The sequence below is a fragment of the Lepidochelys kempii genome, chromosome 27 (genome assembly GCF_965140265.1).
Source record: "Lepidochelys kempii isolate rLepKem1 chromosome 27, rLepKem1.hap2, whole genome shotgun sequence".
Taxonomy (NCBI): Eukaryota; Metazoa; Chordata; order Testudines; family Cheloniidae; genus Lepidochelys; species Lepidochelys kempii.
Genome location: NC_133282.1, coordinates 17,391,388 through 17,410,032, shown reverse-complemented (window position 1 = coordinate 17,410,032; position 18,645 = coordinate 17,391,388). Strand labels below are relative to the sequence as shown.

Genomic DNA, 18,645 nt, shown 5'->3' with positions numbered 1-18,645 from the left:
GATGAGCTTAGCCAAATAGGACAAACAATACTTTGGAAAGCCAGGCTCTGCAGGACTGGACACATTCTCCTCGTGGATGACAAGAGGTTGCCAGAGAAAATGCTGAAGTGTGAACTTTTAATGGGTAAAATAGAGCAAACACAGGAAAAGATGGACTGCAACATGGGGAGAGATAAAAGGGAAAACAAATGAATATGGTGAACTAAGAAACCATGTGATAGATCAAATTTCCAAGTAAGCTGTATTATGTAAGATAGATGGTATTTCTCTAATCAAGAAAGAAGGAGTTGGAGCCCAAATAACAAACACTACTGCATTCCCCCCTGGTAATTGGACTCCTCTAGCTGTCTCTTCCCTAAAGCAGTGGTTCTCAACCAGGAGTCTGGGGCGCACTGGGGGGCCGCAAGCAGGTTTCAGGGGGTCCTCCAAGCAGAGTCGGCATTAGACTTGCTGGGGCCCAGGGCACAAAGTCGAAGCCTCACCACCTGGGGCTGAAGCCCAGGGCTCCAAGCCCTGCCACCCGGGGCTGAAGCCGAAGCCTGAACAACTTAGCTCCAGAAGGCCCCCTGTGGCATGGAGCCCTGGGCAATAGCCCTGCTTGCTACCCACTAATGATTTTATATGTAGAAAAACAGTTGTTGTGGTACAGACGGGCCATGGAATTTTTACAGCATGTTGCGGCGGGGGGGGGGGGGGAGGGGTGAGGCTCAGAAAGAAAAAGGTGGAGAACCCCTGCCCTAAAGGAAAACCTGCTCAAAAGTTGTAGAATGGAAGATAACCATGTGCAAAACTAGTTATTCCAGGCAGTAGCTGACAGACTGGCCAACCTACAGCTCCCAGAAATATCTATTCAGGAAAGGAAGGAGTGGACTGGTGTCAGGGTACTTTCTTTGGAGGCTACCGGGCAAAGAAGAGTAGGGTAGAGAGGTATTTACAAAAATCTTCAGGGAGACAGGTGGGTCCAACTGAATTATTGAGAGATGCTGAATAATAAGGCAAAAGATTCACACAATAAATATTTTTATAAGTTCTCTTCTTCCTCAGAGCAGCATCGTGGTTCTGGTGTAAGAGATTCATGAGCAAGCCGGAATGATTGGATTCATTGGTGTGTCTTATGACAGACGGCTACATTGAGCGTTGTGAGACAGGACAACATTCCACAACTTTCAACGTCCCTGCAGAGTATAGACTCTTACATATTGGAGATAGAAAAGACACATATAGATGGCTTCGCTGGCATGGTGTCTAGATCTACAGACCCGTAACATTAGTCCAAGTCAATTCAGTGGAATGAGCAGGTTTGATTCATCAAGGTCCTTTCGTTCATTTATGTGGGAAAAACTGGCACTAGATATGGGCAGATTGGATTTAGTTTCTATAAAAGCCAAAAGGAAAATATATGACAACTGCTCAAGACCCTTTCTTGATCAATGCAAGTTTATTAATTGGTTCACTACTTCATCAATGGAAAGTGGACATACACTAGCCTTTGTAACCTGAGCAGATTTACCAAACACTTCAGGCAAACTCACTGGTAAAAATAAACAGTAAAACAAGTTTATTGACTACAAAAGATAGATTTTAAGTGATTATAAGCCACTGTGATGGCTGGGAGCTGTGGGGTTCCCTCGCCACCCAAAGCAGCTGGGAGCTGCAGGGTGACCATATTTCCCAAAGAGAAAATGGGACACCTCCAGCTGCTTGCCCGAGGTGTCCCCCTCCCCCCACGTGAGACTGTCACCCATCACTGGAACCCTGAGGAGCGTCTCCTCAGAGGTCTGTCACCTGTCGCTGGAATTTTGCAGGGGCCCCCCCATCGCTTGTCGCTGCTGCCGGAGGAACCCTGCCAGGGGCCTGCTGGCTGCCAGCTCCAGAGTCCTGCAGCCCCCCGGGGCTGAAGAAGAGAATGTCACCGAGGTCTCTGGAAGTCATGGATTCTGTGACTTCCATGACTTCCATGACCTAAACGTAGCCTTAGTCATGAATTTTGAAGAGGAATTTAAAGGGGGAGTGAAGATGTTTGGTGTACTGGGAAGGGGAGGCTGTTCCAAGAGTAGGAGGCAGCATGAGCAAAGGCACTACGATGCAAGTAGGAGAAGACAAAGAGAAGAACAAGCAAGGAGTGTGGGCAGAGCACAAGGAAGGAGTCTCAAGGCTCAGTGCAGAATGGAATTGGGAAGCAGTCAGCATTGATGCCAACAGTTGTGGGTAAAATGAATTGTGCTCCTACGGGGAGGCAGAATCACCAGCCCATTCATGAGGAGCAGAAATGAACACGGATTACAGCATCATCAAAAACAAATATCTGCAGGGACAAAGGAACAGCTGCTACAAGGTGTGAAAGAGGAGACTGAGGTTACGGCTGCACTAGAGCATTTACAAGAATGGAGCTGCGCTGCTGTAAGCTCTGTAATGTATCAGCTCTAAGGTGACGGGAGAGAATCCTCCTGTCAGCATTGCGACTTCAGCCCCGCCGCTCGCTATGTCAGTGAGACAAGCTCCCCCGAGAGCTGTCAAATCTATCGATTGAGCTGCATGTCAACACCGGCACTTAGGTTGGTGTAACTTACGTTGCTCAGCGGGGTGGCTTTTTCTCATCCCAGAGCTACATACGTTATACCGATGTAAGTGCTAGTGTAGACATACACTGAGAGGAGACCACTGGGTCACGTGTTTGAAATAATCATTAAACACTGCATGTTGCAGAAAGTTATACAAGACTATGTGTATTTTAGATCTTTTGAATACTCGTGTATTTTATGGTATGATGTAAATACTCTAAATTCTCCATATAAGTCTATTTTATGATGTAGATCTAATTTTCTATATTTATTTATTGTACAGTTTGTAACATTTGTAAAGTTTTAGGTAAGTGTAAACTCCCATGACGATTACCAACCCTGAGGCTGTGAGCTCTCAAGGTCTGGGACTGTCCTTGTGTTGTTTGTTTGTCCAGTACCTAGTATAATAGGGCTTTTATACTGGTGTGGGATCTGCACATGCTACTGGAATAGAAATAATACTTCACACCTAGTCTAACACAGGGTTAGTATCAATGGCTGTAAATGCTGTACAAATGAAACATCATAAATGTATTATACAGTATTTAAATTTTTTGAAAATATAAATAGAAGAATCATTTAAGAAGAAACACCAAGTTGGGTACACATCTATCTATCTATCTGCCTGCATTGGACTGACCACCTTGATGTCTGGTGTTTGAAGCACTTTAAATAGTCCAGCTCTGTTGCTCACTTCCCAATTTCTCACAGTGCTCTGCCAGTACATTTCCGTGTTCTCCTGGAGGCTCGGGCATTGTCTCCTGTTCCAATCCATCACTGCACACAGATCCCAGCAAGAAAATATAAAAGGAGGGTGAACCAGCCGTGCCTTCACTCTCACTTCATTCTTCCTGGTATTCCCTAATGTCTCTTTGGATTCTTCTTTGCCATGATTATTGATCGACGATGACGCCCCCAGCGATGTAAACGCCAGGAATTTTTATTGCATCGTGAAATATCGGCAGACTCTGCAAGCAGATTAAACCCTCCAGAAAAGAAATCGAGGAGGTTAAGGATGAGCTTCTAAGAGTAGATGATTCTGCTCTTGTTGTACACGTTCTACCACACCTCCAATTCATCACTAACAAATGTGCTGAGATAACTCAAAGCTACGAACTAACCACCAGTGTGAGAGAAACTGAAGTAATGTACAAAACTGGCACCTTGGAAAGCATATTTAAGACCTAGGACCACAATCAATGTTGCCAAATTCAGCATGGTAATGATTTAATTTACCTGCCTGGAATTTTGTCAGGCATCGTCATTACAGACCAGCGAATCATTAGCCCGATAAAAAGGCATGGTCTGAATTTGAAGGGTTGCAACACTAAAACTGCAATCAGCACAAGTATCCCACACCCACCCACATGCAAAAATTAAAGTCCACATTTACCGCAGAGTACTGATTTCCAACTTACTCTCTGTTTGCACATCAAAGAACTGGAAAAATTTAATAGATGATGCCTGGTAGTTAATTATGCAAATTGTATAAGGTAATTATGACAAGTGACAAGATAAAATCATGTATAACAAGGTTGCAGAAACATCACGAAGCAATGCTTAGGAAAGAAAGCTCTGCTGGTTTGGACACACCCTCCTTGTGGAGCACACAGGGCTCTTAGAGAAAATATTCTATAGTGGACTTTCGATGAACAAAAGAACCGGACAGAGAAAGAGAGAGATGTCCTGAAAATTAACTCTGCCCATTGTTGTAAAAAGCCATCGGTGGGAAGGTGCAGCAGGAAAGTAATCATTTTGGTGGGAAAAACGGTAACACATGATGATGCAAGTTTGCTGTCACAGAAGCAGGAGAGAGTCGGAGTTAATGAGATGAGGAGCAAACATAAATGCATTTCCCTCTCTGATCCATGGCAGGGCCCGTATGTCAAGCAACGGAGTCTTTGGCTAACTACAAATGTACAAAGATCTTCCTAAAATACTGAACGTGAAATTGACAATGAACCTCTGTTTGTGTTGCATGTAATTCAGGCAACTGGATGTGCCAGCAAGAAAGTGGAACTCTGCAGTGCTAAAACGATACCTCTGAAAGAGGAAACGGAATGAAACTTCATCAGAAATACTGCTTGCTGTAGACTGTGGCTGGATCATTTTTCACATGTCTTACACAGCCCAACCAAAGCTTGAATCATTATATTGTCTTTTCATCCACAGATCCTCACCCTGACTCCAACTGTACTCCACAATGCAAGTGATGAACATCAGATTTTCCTCCTTACCCCTTTCCTCCTTACTCATGAGTGAGTCTTTGCTGAGTTGTATGTGGGGAAGGACTGAGTCACGTATCTGAAGGAGGGACAGGCTTGTGTTTAAGGCACTGTAGCCTAATTCAGCAGCTCTAGGTTCAATTCCTGGCTCAGCCAAAATTTCACTCTGGGAGCTGGAGCAAGTCATTTCTGTATTCATCCTTCTACCCTGTTGGAAGGATTATTTTAATGCTTCTGGGATTTCCATGTACTATATAATTAATGAATGTGTCAGGGTGCCTACAGCCTTGGATAGGCATCCCTTTAATCATTTAAAATCTAAATCAATCAATCAGTTAGTGGAGATCATAGTACCGTACCTCACATGGATGGGATGAGGATAAATCCATATACACTTGAGATGCACTTGGAATGCTGTGGTGGTGGGAGCTATATAAATGCCTAGAAGAGACAGCTAATCCCACCAATAAATATGAGATGGTTTGAGTAGTGTGAATAGGAGTTTAATCTTACACTATTTTCCAGGGGAGAAGGGCTTGGAGAATTAGGTGCTCACAACAGCAAGCAGTTTTTCCGTAACCCTGTCTTCTCTAACGTGGAATCTCTTTCTCTGTCATTCAGGCAATACTATTTAGGCTCTCCTTGTACAGAGAGTTCCAGATTACTCCTAATTCTCCATGTTAGGGCTTCCAGATCCCCAGCACAATATCTCATCCTGACGAGTATTGCATGTCCAGAGTTGACTGGTTCTGGCTGGATGTAAATAGTTCTAACTCTTTCGCAAAGAAGCCCTTCTCCTCTGGAGTGGCAGCTGATACCCTCTCTGTCTTCTCTTAAAGTATCACAGTCTATATAAATGAGGGTTGATAATAACATCTCCCTTAAAGGGCTAATTGGTTGTTTGTGAGACAAAGGACAATTACTACTAATAGTTGCTTGTAAATTTCCATCTATTAGAGAATGTGTGCGTTTGTGCACTTGAAGAGAAAAGCATCCCAACATTAAGATTTCCTCTTGAGCAAATGTCCTTTTGGGTAGTATGCCAGTTCTCTGAATCCTCTTAGTTTGTCCCTGTATATTATAGCGGTCGTTGTGTCCAAGCTCTCAGAGCTTTGTTACGAGTGTACTGGACCTAGTATCTGTCACTGTGCCAAGGAGCAGACCTGAATATTTATATCATGGTGTCTCAGATCTTTCTACAGTGAGGTTTTCACTTTATCAGAGCATGACTCCATATTTATTCATTTCTTTAATCATTTTGATCATCTATATCTACACCACAGCATCTCACATGAAAAACATGCTTATTAAAGACAAAATAAAAATAAAAATAAAATAACAATATATAAAGAGTTTTCTGTTGCAATAAGCTGCATTATATCTTCCCTGTATATAATTTAGGGCAGTGTTTCTCCTGGCTCCTTCTTGTAAAATTTTCATCATAAGGAAGAGCTGATGATTCATAAAACATCATTGCGAGTGTATTTTTGAAACAAACTGCTGACATGTAACTTAAATTCCTTGTGTACTGGGTTTCTGGAGGGAAACTGCCTTTGGGAAATTATTCTTGGCATAAACAGCAAGATTAGCTAGCCCCAAGGGAAGGAGAAACACCCTACTGGTGACACCCACTGTGGAAGGTATAAATAGAGATCTGTGGGGATAGAAAATCTGCAGTCTGAATTCATATCAAGCTGGGCCTCTTGCTTTGGGCTTTGGGCTGGACTCTCAATCGCTGTCGCTATGAGCTGCAGCACCAAGCAGACTGTTACTCTCTCTTCCAAAGGCAGGAGTAGTGGTGGTGGCTGTGTGGTTGGAAGTGGTGGTGGAGGAAGGACTTCTTCCATCTCTTCGGGAAGATATAGCTCCTATGGGATAGGCAGCGGTAGAGGCTTTTCGGGCAGGAGTTACAGTGGTGGAGCGAGTTGTGGAGCGGGACTGAGTGCTGGTAGCTTTTCTGGAGGTAGCTATGGAGGGGTCTTAGGAGCAGGTCTCCCAGGATACAGTTATGGAGGTTGTTCCAGCACTGGGTTCAGTGGTGGCAGCACCCGCTGTGGATATGCAGGTGGCTTTGGTGGTGCAGTCAGTGGTGGCTTTGGTGGTGCAGTCAGTGGTGGCTTTGGTGGTGGTGGTGGTGTTTGTGGAGATGGCATATTTTTCAACTGTGATGAGAAGCTGACCATGCAGAATCTGAATGACCGCCTGGCTTCTTACCTGAACCAGGTGCGATGCCTGGAGGAAGAAAATGCTGCCTTAGAGTGCAAAATCAGGGAATGGTATGCCCAGCATGGACACTCCGGTGTACCAAAGGACTACAGCTGCTACTATAAGGAAATAGAAGATCTTCAAAATCAGGTGACTTTTTTTTGGCTCCATTCCCCATATTTAAGAGCTTCCCTCTGAGTCTGTGGCCTGGTCTACACTATGAGTTTATGTCAGATTTAGCAGCGTTAAATCCGAATGAACCCTGCACCCGTCCACACAATGAAGCCATTTTTTCAACATAAAGATCCCAGTGCAGTTGTGAGAGGCAATATTTCACTTTTCTAAAATGTTCTTTGCAGACATAAATTAAGGCAACTGCTTTTATGAACTATGAGTGAGGGTGTGAAAACTCATGAATCCATTTACAATTTGATTTTTCTCGACCAGATTTGTACAGAGAGAAAAAGGTTACATATGCAGGGAACAATCTGGGCATGGTCAGTATTCCTCATGAATGAAGTTTGTAACAGGATGTTTTAATATATTTATACCCAAAGGGAGAGGAGAAGAGAAATTCAGTCATTAATCCACTGAGTTATGTTCGTTATTACATTGTATCCTGTCATCAGTTTTCCTGGATTCTAGTTAAAATCTCATTTCTATTTCAACCAACTTTGAGCTCGTATACAGAAGCGAGGGTGGGGAAGGGGAATATTCTCATAAAGAACAATAAGAAGAAAAGAATACTTTGTCACCAATAGTTTTAAATGGGCAATTTAATTTTTGTAAAAAATATTTTCCAAGTGTATTCTGAAGAAGGGTTAGTCAGATAGGAAAAAGAAAGCGGACAGGATCACAGGGAGCAGGAGAGAGATACCTGCCAAATGCTGAGCTGTAATGTAAGTCTTGCGATGAAAAACATAAACTCATAGTTACGAACTCTAGACCAAGTTTGAAAATGTGAGGTTTATTATAGTAGGCACCAGGGAGCACTAATTATCATTACAAAAGTGTTAGCATCTTAACTGTGTGTTTTTACACATTTATGCATTTCACCTCTTTCATTTCACACACTCGGATATTTCTCAAACATTTCTCCTTGGATCTGAAATCTTCTGTGCTTCCTATCTGACTGAATTTGAATACTGGGAGAGTAAAAAGACTGAAATTTGCAATGTGGCACTGAATGTGACATAGTGAAGAGACTTCAGAGCTGAAAATCCCCTGGACCCTATTCTTTTCCAGATTGTGTGCACTACCCTAGACAACAACAAGATCATTCTGAACATTGATAACAACAGGATGACAGCAGATGACTTCAGACTGAAGTGAGTACCTCTCTGTACCAGACAAACCCTGTCATTCTCCTCTTGTTCCCTCACATCCTATTTACAAATTGACAAAAGAAGAAATCCTCCAACCAAGAATTACGTATCCTATTCCCAAATTAAGATATCTCCTAAGGGGGAGTTAGTGGAATTCCCAAATCGAGACAGGTGATATTTTTGTGAGATTTTATTATTGTTAATTATTTATAATATCATGGCACCTACGAGCCACGTCGCCAGAATAGGGGCATTTCCAGGACAGAGAGTTTGAGGCAATAAAGAGTTTGCTTGTGGGATTTAGGGGGCTAAAATATAGGGACAACTGATGTAAGTTGGCATGAGTCCATTGCAGGCAATGGAGCTATGCAGATTTATACCAACTGAGAGTTTGGCCCACGGATTTTTTAATAAAGAAAAGGATTTAGATTATTTCCCAGGGGAAGTGAAGAAAAATTAGTGTGTGACATCTTTGTAGTAGTTCCAGTCGAGAGGAGAGGGGAAAAAAAACAGCTGAAGAAGAAGGTCTTTTATGAACCAAACATCACATCCTGCCTTTGAACACACAGATAGACTAGGCAGCAGACGTAGTGTGTTATACTTCAAGCACAGATATAAAGGTAAAGCTGAAAGAAGGGAAACCCAGACACATTCATAACCAAAGTGCAGGAATCCTTAATGGTGGGCTCAGCCAGGGGCTGACTTCTCTGTCTCTTTTGTCCATGGCTTAGATATGAGACTGAGCTGGCCCTTCGCCAGAGTGTGGAGGCTGATATTAATGGCTTACGCCAAGTTCTGGACGAACTGACCCTGTGCAGGTCTGACCTGGAGGCGCAGCTTGAGTGCCTGAAGGAAGAGCTGTGTTGTCTGAAGAAGAACCATGAGGAGGTAGGAGCTCATTCCCTTAAATGGATTTTTTTTTAATTTTGTACATTACTTACTACAGCAGTGGGGACCTGACCCTGATTAAAACACCAGGGCACGACTGCAACTATGACCAAGAGAATATTAATAATAATCTGCATTATTATGATAGTACTCCTTTCACAAATCCCGTTGCCTATCATATTCACTCTAATTTGAAATATAAAGAGGGCGGATCCTGAGCCGGAGTAATTGTCACAAGCAGCCCAAGAGCTCAGGTCCAGCCATCTAAGGTTTGTGAACAATGTAGGACCTGAGTGTTTGGAATGAATGTCAAGCTTCTGGGAGCTCCTGGGCTCTGCAGAAGGGGAAGGGGAGAGAGCTACCTTAGAGACTAGAGGTGAGTTGGAGAAATCTTCCAGCTGATTTGTCACGGGCCCATTACTTAATTTAACTCAAAACACTTCATAAACAATTAATTAGTATTAACAACATCCCTGTGATGCTAGTATTCTCTCTGTTGCAAAGCCAGGATATTTAAGGAATGGTTAAAAGAAGTGTCCTGCCCAAAATCACTTGGAAACTCAGTAGCAGATCCAGGAAGAGTAGGTCAGGAACTCTAAGAGAGCCAACCTATTGTGACTAATCTAAAATAAAGAATGACTTCTTTGTCAAAAAGAGGCCAAGAGAACCTGTAACACTAGTCCAAACCCATTCAGGAAAATGAGTGACTTTCATTCATCAAAGTTAATTCTGTCACAATATGTATGCAACAAAAATGTCAGTGGAAATGCGCTGACTGGATTTGGTGAGTAGAAGAGCCACACACAAAAATGGCTCTTGTGAAAACACAAACTGTTAAAAAGCATAATGTAGAAACTATCACAGGAAATCACCTCTTATGCAAGATCCAGTGACAAAAAGACCCAGGTGAAGATGAAGCATAAAAATGTCCTTTTTTGCTGCAAAAATAGTCAGGAATTCCTTAATTTGCTGTGATTAACCATCACACAAACCAATAAACATCCACTGTTTCTTTATCTCAGGAGTACTCACTGTAGAGCTTTGCTTGGAAATCAGCTGTGGTTTCCCCATCAGAGCTGGGTGTATACTGGAGAAGATGCATCAGAGACAGTGTGGTGACTGTCAGAAATGGGCCCCAGGACGTAGAGGCTCACTGACAGTGGCATGCTGCTCTCACTTGCCAGAGAACTCAACTCATGTTTTTTTTCTTTTCAAACAAGCTGATCTGGGTTATCTTTGCAGGAAATCAATTGTCTGAGAAACCAGTCCACTGGTGATGTCAGCGTGGAGGTCAATTCCTGTCCTGGCCCAGATCTGAAGAAAATCCTAGAGGAGATGAGATGCCAGTATGAAACAATGATTGCACAAAATCGCAAAGAGGTTGAAGATTGGTATGAATGCAAGGTAAATTCATCACAACTGTAACTCTCTCAAGCAAAAATACAGGAGCTATTTCTGAATCACACATGCACGCCACGGGGAGAATTTATTCCTGTATCATATGTTCTAAACGTCATCAGCATAGATGTATAGTGACCAGGTGCACAGGGGATGGAGGCCCTGTGCATACACAGTGAATGTGTCTCATGGAAGAACGGGGTTTGCTACATGTCATTATTGAGGTGTGTTGGTGGAACAGTGGGCAAGCCTGTCAGTTAGGACAGAAGAGAATTACTGGTTAAGTTGTGAGGGGTCTTAGCATTAGAATAGCAAGGGGAGTTACAAGCAAGAGATGAGATTGATTCCAGTGTGCAGAAAACTTGCTCAGCTCCTGCCCATCTTACATCTTTTGTTACCCACTCCTTTATACATTCACTAGATCCACCTGACAATTAAAAAAATCCCTCTGAAGCTCTTTATTCTGGATTTCTGGTTTTCAGATTGAGGAGGTGAATCGTGAGGTCATCACAAGCAGTCAGGAGGTTGAGTCCTGCAACAGCCAGGTCTCTGAACTTAGACGTCAGTTGCAGTGCCTGGAAATTGATCTGCAAGCCCATCTCAGCCAGGTATGTGATGTTGTCACCATTGATATCTCACCTGTGACACACTGACGTCTGGATTTCTGGTCTGATGGGGACCAGCCTAGCCTGGCACTCTATGTAGCAGTGAGGAAATCACTGCCACACCCATTGTTAGCAACGATTTGCTTTTATTTTTGCGCTGAAATCCTCAACTTCCTGCATCGAGATGGGTTTAATTTAGTGCATGGCTAAAGTACATGTGGGTCTTTTGCTTCAATTCTTAGAGAGACAACCTGGAAGCCTCTTTGGCTGAAACTGAAAGTCGCTACAACAGCCACCTGTGCCAGTTACAGCAACAGATCACCTGTGTGGAGCAGCAACTGGCTGACCTGCGAGCAGAAATTGAGTCCCAGAACCACGAGTACAAGATCCTCCTGGATGTCAAATGTCGACTGGAGCAGGAGATTCACACTTACCGCTGCCTGCTGGAAGGAGGACAGCGTGACATTGTGTATGTAGACTACAGACACAGCGGGGCATAAAGCAAACACCTATGCTGTGATCTGTGCAATGTGTGAGATCTAAAATCACAGAGAGTGTGGGATTCAGTTTAGATAGGTATCCAAAGCTTGAGCCAAACCTTGTTCCCGCCTTGCGGGTCTGCGGAATGGAGAACTTCTAATGAGACAAGGTGCCTTCCAATACTGTATCTAACGATATAGCATCATCTCGTATTGTTGTGTACTTCCTGGTATGTGCTGGGCAACAACTACCATGAGGAGAGGATTAATTGCAATATTTTGCCATTTCTGCTCCAGACAGAAGCCGGGGGTGCAGAGGCAGCTGTGAAAATGAGAGAGAATTGTAACAAGACATTAACCTAAGTATTTCAAACCTGCATAAAAGACCCAGTCTGAGATTTTGCCAAAAGTCCAGGTCATTCCTTCTTTTATCCCAAGCATCTGCACCTCCCCAACTCCACTTTGTTGTGAAACAAATGGTAGAAATAATTAGGCAAAGATTTTCCTGATTTGGAAACAAGGGAGTCAGCAGACCCTGTTTAAAAAGCCCATTGGCAATGGCAGCCTATGACTAATTCATCCTTTGTGGGCAAAGTCAGTGGGGAGAATGACTCGCCCTGTAGTGATGTGCTTTTGCTTTTCTACGTGGACAAAGCGGAGTGAGGGTGCTGGGGAGGCATTCTGGACAGGTCCTGGCTCTTTGCTGGACTGGCAGCGATTGAGGACAGGCAAAGTCACATGGCTTCACTGAACCTACAATGCCATTGTAAGGTTGGTTTCTCGTTCATTCACCAAACATTCTTTCCTTGTCCCAGTGGCTCGGATGGAGGGATTGGCGTAGGAGGTGGGATAGGAGGAGGAACAGTCACTAAAACGTCCCACTCCTACTCTTCATCTTCCCACTCTCTGCCCCATGTCACGTCTTGCCACCCTGGTGATCTAAAAGGTAAGAACTGACTTACTGTATAAGGGAAAATGTTTCTTTGGTCCTCTTCTTACCAATAGGGCAAGAGAGAAGCTGTCAAACCCACTCTCTGTTAGGTGGTTGTGAGGTGCTGTAGCTCACCTTTCAGGACCCTGTTGTAAGGCAACTGGAGAGTCTGGTAGGACATGGTGACACAACGGTGGTATGGTTTGGGGAGTGTTGTCAAGAAATAGGATCAAATGCATTTGTGACTCTCTCACTTATGAATCATGAATGGTGCAAGTGAGGGAGAAGAGTTTTACGTCCTTTCTAAGCAAAGTAATGGTTCTATTTATCCCTCTCCAGAGCACGGCAGAAAGATCTGTGACTAAGAACAGAAACCAGCATCTTTCAGTGCAAGACTCACCCAGCAAAGACCCACCCATACACAAAGCGAGAGCTCAGCCAGCACATTCACTGTGCACCTCTGCAAAGAGCATGGAGAACAGCTCTTCAGAATTACTCATCGCTGCTAATGCCAACACTAGTGTCCTAATGAGCCCATCTGAGCTTTGGTCCACTGTCCTGCCTATCATGATACTTGCTTCTTCCAATCGGTGATGCTCTGTGTGTCTAATTACAATAATTACTTACTTGAGTTAATCTGTACCGTGGTTGGTAATTTACCTTCTGCTGAAAAAGTGTCTCCAATAAAACTTTGCTTCTGCCTGATGCAATCAAGAAACCTGTGTCTGGGAAATGCTTTCCTCTATTCAACTTTTCAGTGGTCTCTGGTACTGGGTTAACCATGAAGCCATGCGCTCAGATAGGTCTGTTAGACTGTACCATCATCCCCAAAGGGAAGTGGTGGAAGCCTCCTCACAATAAATTAAGGAGAACAATTCTGCTTTGTCCAGTGGGGCTGAGGGAATGCACTAGCTAACTTAGCACGTCTTTTCCAGCCCCAACTTCTATGTCAGACACTGCCTGTTACTGTGTAAACTGCGATTGTTCACAGTCTATATGTACAGCCCGTACGGACCTTTGGTCTGACCCAGTCTGGCCATTCTTATGTTCTTATGTTCTCACAGAATACAAAGTGTACAGTGCTCCCTTTCTATTTATTTTTGATTACAAGTATTTGCACTGTAAAAAACTAAAGAAACAGTGTTTTTCAATTCACCTAATACAAGTACTGTAGTGCAATCTCTTTATCATGAAAGTGAACTCGCAAATGTAAAATTATGCAAAAAGCAACTGCATTTAAAAATAAAACAATGTAAAATTTTAGAGCTTGCAAGTCCACTCAGTCCTACGTCTTGTTCAGTTAATCACTCAGAAAAACAAGTTTGATTACATTTGCAGGAGATAAAGCTGCCTGCTTCTTGTTTACAATGTCACCTGAAAGTGAGAACAGGCATTCACATGGCACTGTTGCACCAGGTGTCCCAAGATAGTTACGTGCTATATGCTCTAAAGATTCATATGTCCCTTGATGCTTCAACCCCATTCCAGAGGACATGCGTCCATGCTAATGACGGGTTCTACTTGATAACGATCCCAGACGGAGTGGACTGACACATGTTCATTTTTATTATCTGAGTCAAATGCCACCAGCAGAAGGTTGATTTTCTTTTTGATGGTTTAGGTTCTGTAGTTTCCACATGGGAGTATTGCTCTTTTAAGACTTCTGAAAGGATGTTCCACACTTTGTCCCTCTGAGATTTTGGAAGGCACTTCAGATTCTTAAACCTTGGCTCGAGTATTGTAGCTATTTTTAGAAATCTCACATTGGTACCTTCTTTGTATTTTGTCAAATCTACTGTGCAAGTGTTCTTAAAATAAACAACATGTGCTGGGTCATCATCCACGACTGCTATAACATGAAATATACGGCAGAATGAAGGTAAAACAGAGCAGGGGACATACAATTCTTCCCAAAGGAGTTCAGTCATAAATGTAATTAATGCATTATTTTTTTAACAAGCGTCATCAGCATGGAAGCATGTCCTCTGGAATGGTGGCCGAAGCATGAAGGGGCATATGAATGTTTAGCATATGTGGCACGTAAATACTATGTAGTGCCAGCTACAAAAGTGCAATGCAAATACCTGTTCTCCCTTTCTGGTGGCAATGTAAATAAGAAGAGGGCAGCATTATCTCCTGTAAATGTAAAAAACTTTTTTGTCTTAGCAATTGGTTGAACAAGAAGTAGGACTGAGTGGACTTGTAGGGTCTAACGATTTATGTTTTTTTGTTTTTGAGTGCAGTTATGTAACAAAAAAATCTACATTTGTAAGTTGCACTTTCACGATAAAGAGATTGCACTACAGTACTTGTATGAGGTGAATTGAAAAATACAATTTATTTTGTTTATCATTTTTGTTTACAGTACAAATATTTGCAATAAAAATAATACACACTTTGATTTCAATTACAAGACAGAATACAATATATATGAAAATGTAGAAAAACCATCCAAAATATTTAATAAATTTCAACTGGTATTCTATTATTTAACAGTGTGATAAAAATGCGATTAATTTTTTTAATCGCAATTAATTTTTTTGAGTTAACCGCGTGAGTTAACTGAGATTAATCAACAGCGTGAATAAAGACACAATATGGTGAACCAATAAGTATGAGACCATGCCACGTGGAAGTGAATTTTACATACACAGATGCCAACAAGTTTCCAGTCTAAATTAGACAGTCAGAGGAAATGATGACAAGAGGCTAAGATGAAGGAGGGAAGGGATGAAGGAGGGTTATAACAAATAGAGAAGGCGTGATTCATGTTATGTGGGGAATGCTGTTTGTGAGCATTGATTTTTTTCTTTTCTCACTGTAAACAATTAGAGCAAGAGATGACCAGGTGACTGAGGCACAGGCTTAGGCTGAAAACCGTAAGTTTTGAAGAGGAATTTAAAGGGGGAGTGAAGATGTTTGGTGCGCTGGGAAGGGGAGGCTGTTCCGAGAGTAGGAGACAGCATGAGCCAAGGCACTACGATGCAAGTAGGAGAAGACAAAGAGAAGAACAAGCAAGGAGTGTGAGCAGAGCACAAGGAAGGAGTCTCAAGGCTCAGTGCAGAATGGAATTGGGAAGCTGTCAGCATTGATGCCAACAGTTGTGGTTAAAATGAATTGTGCTCCTACGGAGAGGCAGAATCACCAGCCCATTCATGAGGAAGCAGAAATGAATACAGATTACAGCATCATCAAAAAGAAATCTTTGCAGGAACAAATGAACAGACGCTACAAGGTGTGAATGAGGAGATGGAGAGGAGACCACTAGCCACATGGAGTGCAAACTGTGTGCAATAAGCATCTATTAAATGCTGGGTGTTGAAAATAATTATACAAGACTATGTGGTGTCTAGATTTTTTTGAATACTCATGTATTTTATGGTATGATGTAGACACTCTACATTCTCCATATAAGTCTGTTTTGTGATGTAGATCTGTTTTTCTGTATTTATTTATTGTACCGTTTGTAACATTTGTAAAGATTTATGTAAGTGTAAATTCCCATGACAATAACCAACCCTGAGGCTGTGAGCTCTCAAGGCCTCAGACTGTCCTTGTGTTATTTGTTTGTCCAGTGCCTAGTAAAATAGGGCTGTTCTACTTGTGTGGGATCTGTACATGCTACTGCAATAGAAATAACAATAAATAATAGTTATATTTCACCCCTCTTCTTGTCTATTGTCTCCACCTAGTCTAACACGGTGTTAGTATCAATGGCTGTGAAAGCTGTATGCTGTGAAGTAGTCACATGAATGACAAATCATAAATGTATTGTACAATATTTAAAAAAAATTAAATACAAATAGAAGAATCATTTCAGAAGAAATACCAAGTTGGGTACACATCTATCTATCTATCTGCCTGCACTGGACTGACCACCTTGATGTCTGGTGTTTGAAGCACTTTAAATAGTCCAGCTCTGTTGCTCACTTCCCACTTTCTCACGGTGCTCTGCCAGTACATTTCCGTGTTCTGCTGCAGGCTCGGGCATTGTCTCCTGTTCCAATCCATCACTGCACACAGATCCTAGCAAGAAAATATAAAAGGAGGGTGAACCAGCCGTGCCTTCACTCTCACTTCATTCTTCCTGGTATTCCCTAATGTCTCTTTGGATTCTTCTTTGCCATGATTATTGATCGACGATGACGCCCCCAGCGATGTAAACGCCAGGAATTTTTATTGCATCGTGAAATATCGGCAGACTCTGCAAGCAGATTAAACCCTCCAGAAAAGAAATCGAGGAGGTTAAGGATGAGCTTCTAAGAGTAGATGATTCTGCTCTTGTTGTACACGTTCTACCACACCTCCAATTCATCACTAACAAATGTGCTGAAATAACTCAAAGCTACGAACTAACCACCAGTGTGAGAGAAACTGAAGTAATGTACAAAACTGGCACCTTGGAAAGCATATTTAAGACCTAGGACCACAATCAATGTTGCCAAATTCAGCATGGTAATGATTTAATTTACCTGCTTGGAATTTTGTCAGGCATCGTCATTACAGACCAGCGAATCATTAGCCCGATAAAAAGGCATGGTCTGAATTTGAAGGGTTGCAACACTAAAACTGCAATCAGCACAGTATCCCACACCCACCCACATGCAAAAATTAAAGTCCACATTTACCGCAGAGTACTGATTTCCAACTTACTCTCTGTTTGCACATCAAAGAACTGGAAAAATTTAATAGATGATGCCTGGTAGTTAATTATGCAAATTGCATAAGGTAATTATGACAAGTGACAAGATAAAATTCTGTATAACAAGGTTGCAGAAACATCACGAAGCAATGCTTAGGAAAGAAAGCTCTGCTGGTTTGGACACACCCTCCTCGTGGAGCACACAGGGCTCTTAGAGAAAATATTCTATAGTGGACTTTCGATGAACAAAAGAACTGGACAGAGAAAGAGAGAGATGTCCTGAAAATTAACTCTGCCCATTGTTGTAAAAAGCCATCGGTGGGAAGGTGCAGTGGGAAATCAACCATTTTGGTGGGAAAAACAGTAACACATGATGCTGCAAGTTTTGAAGCAAAAAGACAGTTTGCTGTCACAGACAGCAAGAGAGAGTCGGAGTTAAGGAGATGAGTAGCAAACATAAATGCATTTCCCTCTCTGATCCCTGGCAGGGCCTGTACGTCAAGCAACGGAGTCTTTAGCTAACTACAAATGTACAAAAATCTTCCGTGGAATTGACAATGAACCTCTGTTTGTGCTGCATGTAATTCAGGCAAGTTTTGCTGTGCTGGCAAGAAAGCGGAACTCTGCTGTGCCAAAATGATACCTCTGAAAGAGAGAACAGAAGTTACTCTCTCCACAAAAGCTGCTTAGTGAGGACAGCTATTGGCTAATTTCTTCAGAGATCCGACACAGCATAACGAAAGCTTCAAGCAATAAAAGTATTATATTAATTTCTGTTTGTCCTCAGAGCCTCACCCTGACTCCAATTATACTCCACAGTACAAATGATGAAAATCAGATTTTCTTCCTTACAACTTTCCTCATGATTGTGTCTTTGCTGATTTGCATTTGGGAAGTGAGTGGGGTACATTTCTGAAGGGAGGACTGGCGTCTGTTTAAAGCACTGTAGCCTAATTCAGGAGCCCTGCATGTAATTCTTGGCTCTGCCACAGTTTCATTCTGGGACCTTGAGGAAGTCACTTTCTCTCTCTGTGGAAGGATTATTTTAATGCTGTTGGGGGTTTCCATGTAGCGAGTAGTTAATGAATGTGGCAGGGCATCTAGAGCCTTGTGATAGGCATCCTTTTTATCATTTGAAATCTAAATAAATTAATTATGATCACTTAAACGGGGATCACAGTACCCTAACTTACAGTTAGGTACCCTAACTGTTCCCTAAACAGGAGATGGTTTGAGAGGTATGGATTTGGAGGGATTGTCTTTCAGATCCCAGAGGAGAAGGACTTGGAGAATTAGGCGCTCACAACAGCAAGTAGTTTTTCAATAACCCTTTTTCCTCTAATATGGAATCCCTTTCTCTGTCTCATTCAGGCAACACGATATAGG

At 42.4% G+C, this 18,645-nt stretch overlaps 1 protein-coding gene and 1 long non-coding RNA gene across 3 annotated transcripts in view; one reads left to right on the top strand and one right to left on the bottom strand.

The window, feature by feature from the left end:
* Positions 1-18,645, bottom strand: part of LOC140903888 (uncharacterized) — a 342,875-nt gene that overhangs the window by 21,045 nt on the left and 303,185 nt on the right. The window lies entirely within an intron of this gene.
* On the top strand, positions 6,530-12,982 carry LOC140904101 (keratin, type I cytoskeletal 19-like). The gene is made up of 8 exons (XM_073326414.1): positions 6,530-7,141; positions 8,237-8,319; positions 9,048-9,204; positions 10,447-10,608; positions 11,085-11,210; positions 11,450-11,676; positions 12,502-12,632; positions 12,957-12,982. The coding sequence occupies exons 1-8, from the start codon at positions 6,530-6,532 to the stop codon at positions 12,980-12,982; spliced, it is 1,524 nt and encodes a 507-aa protein (XP_073182515.1).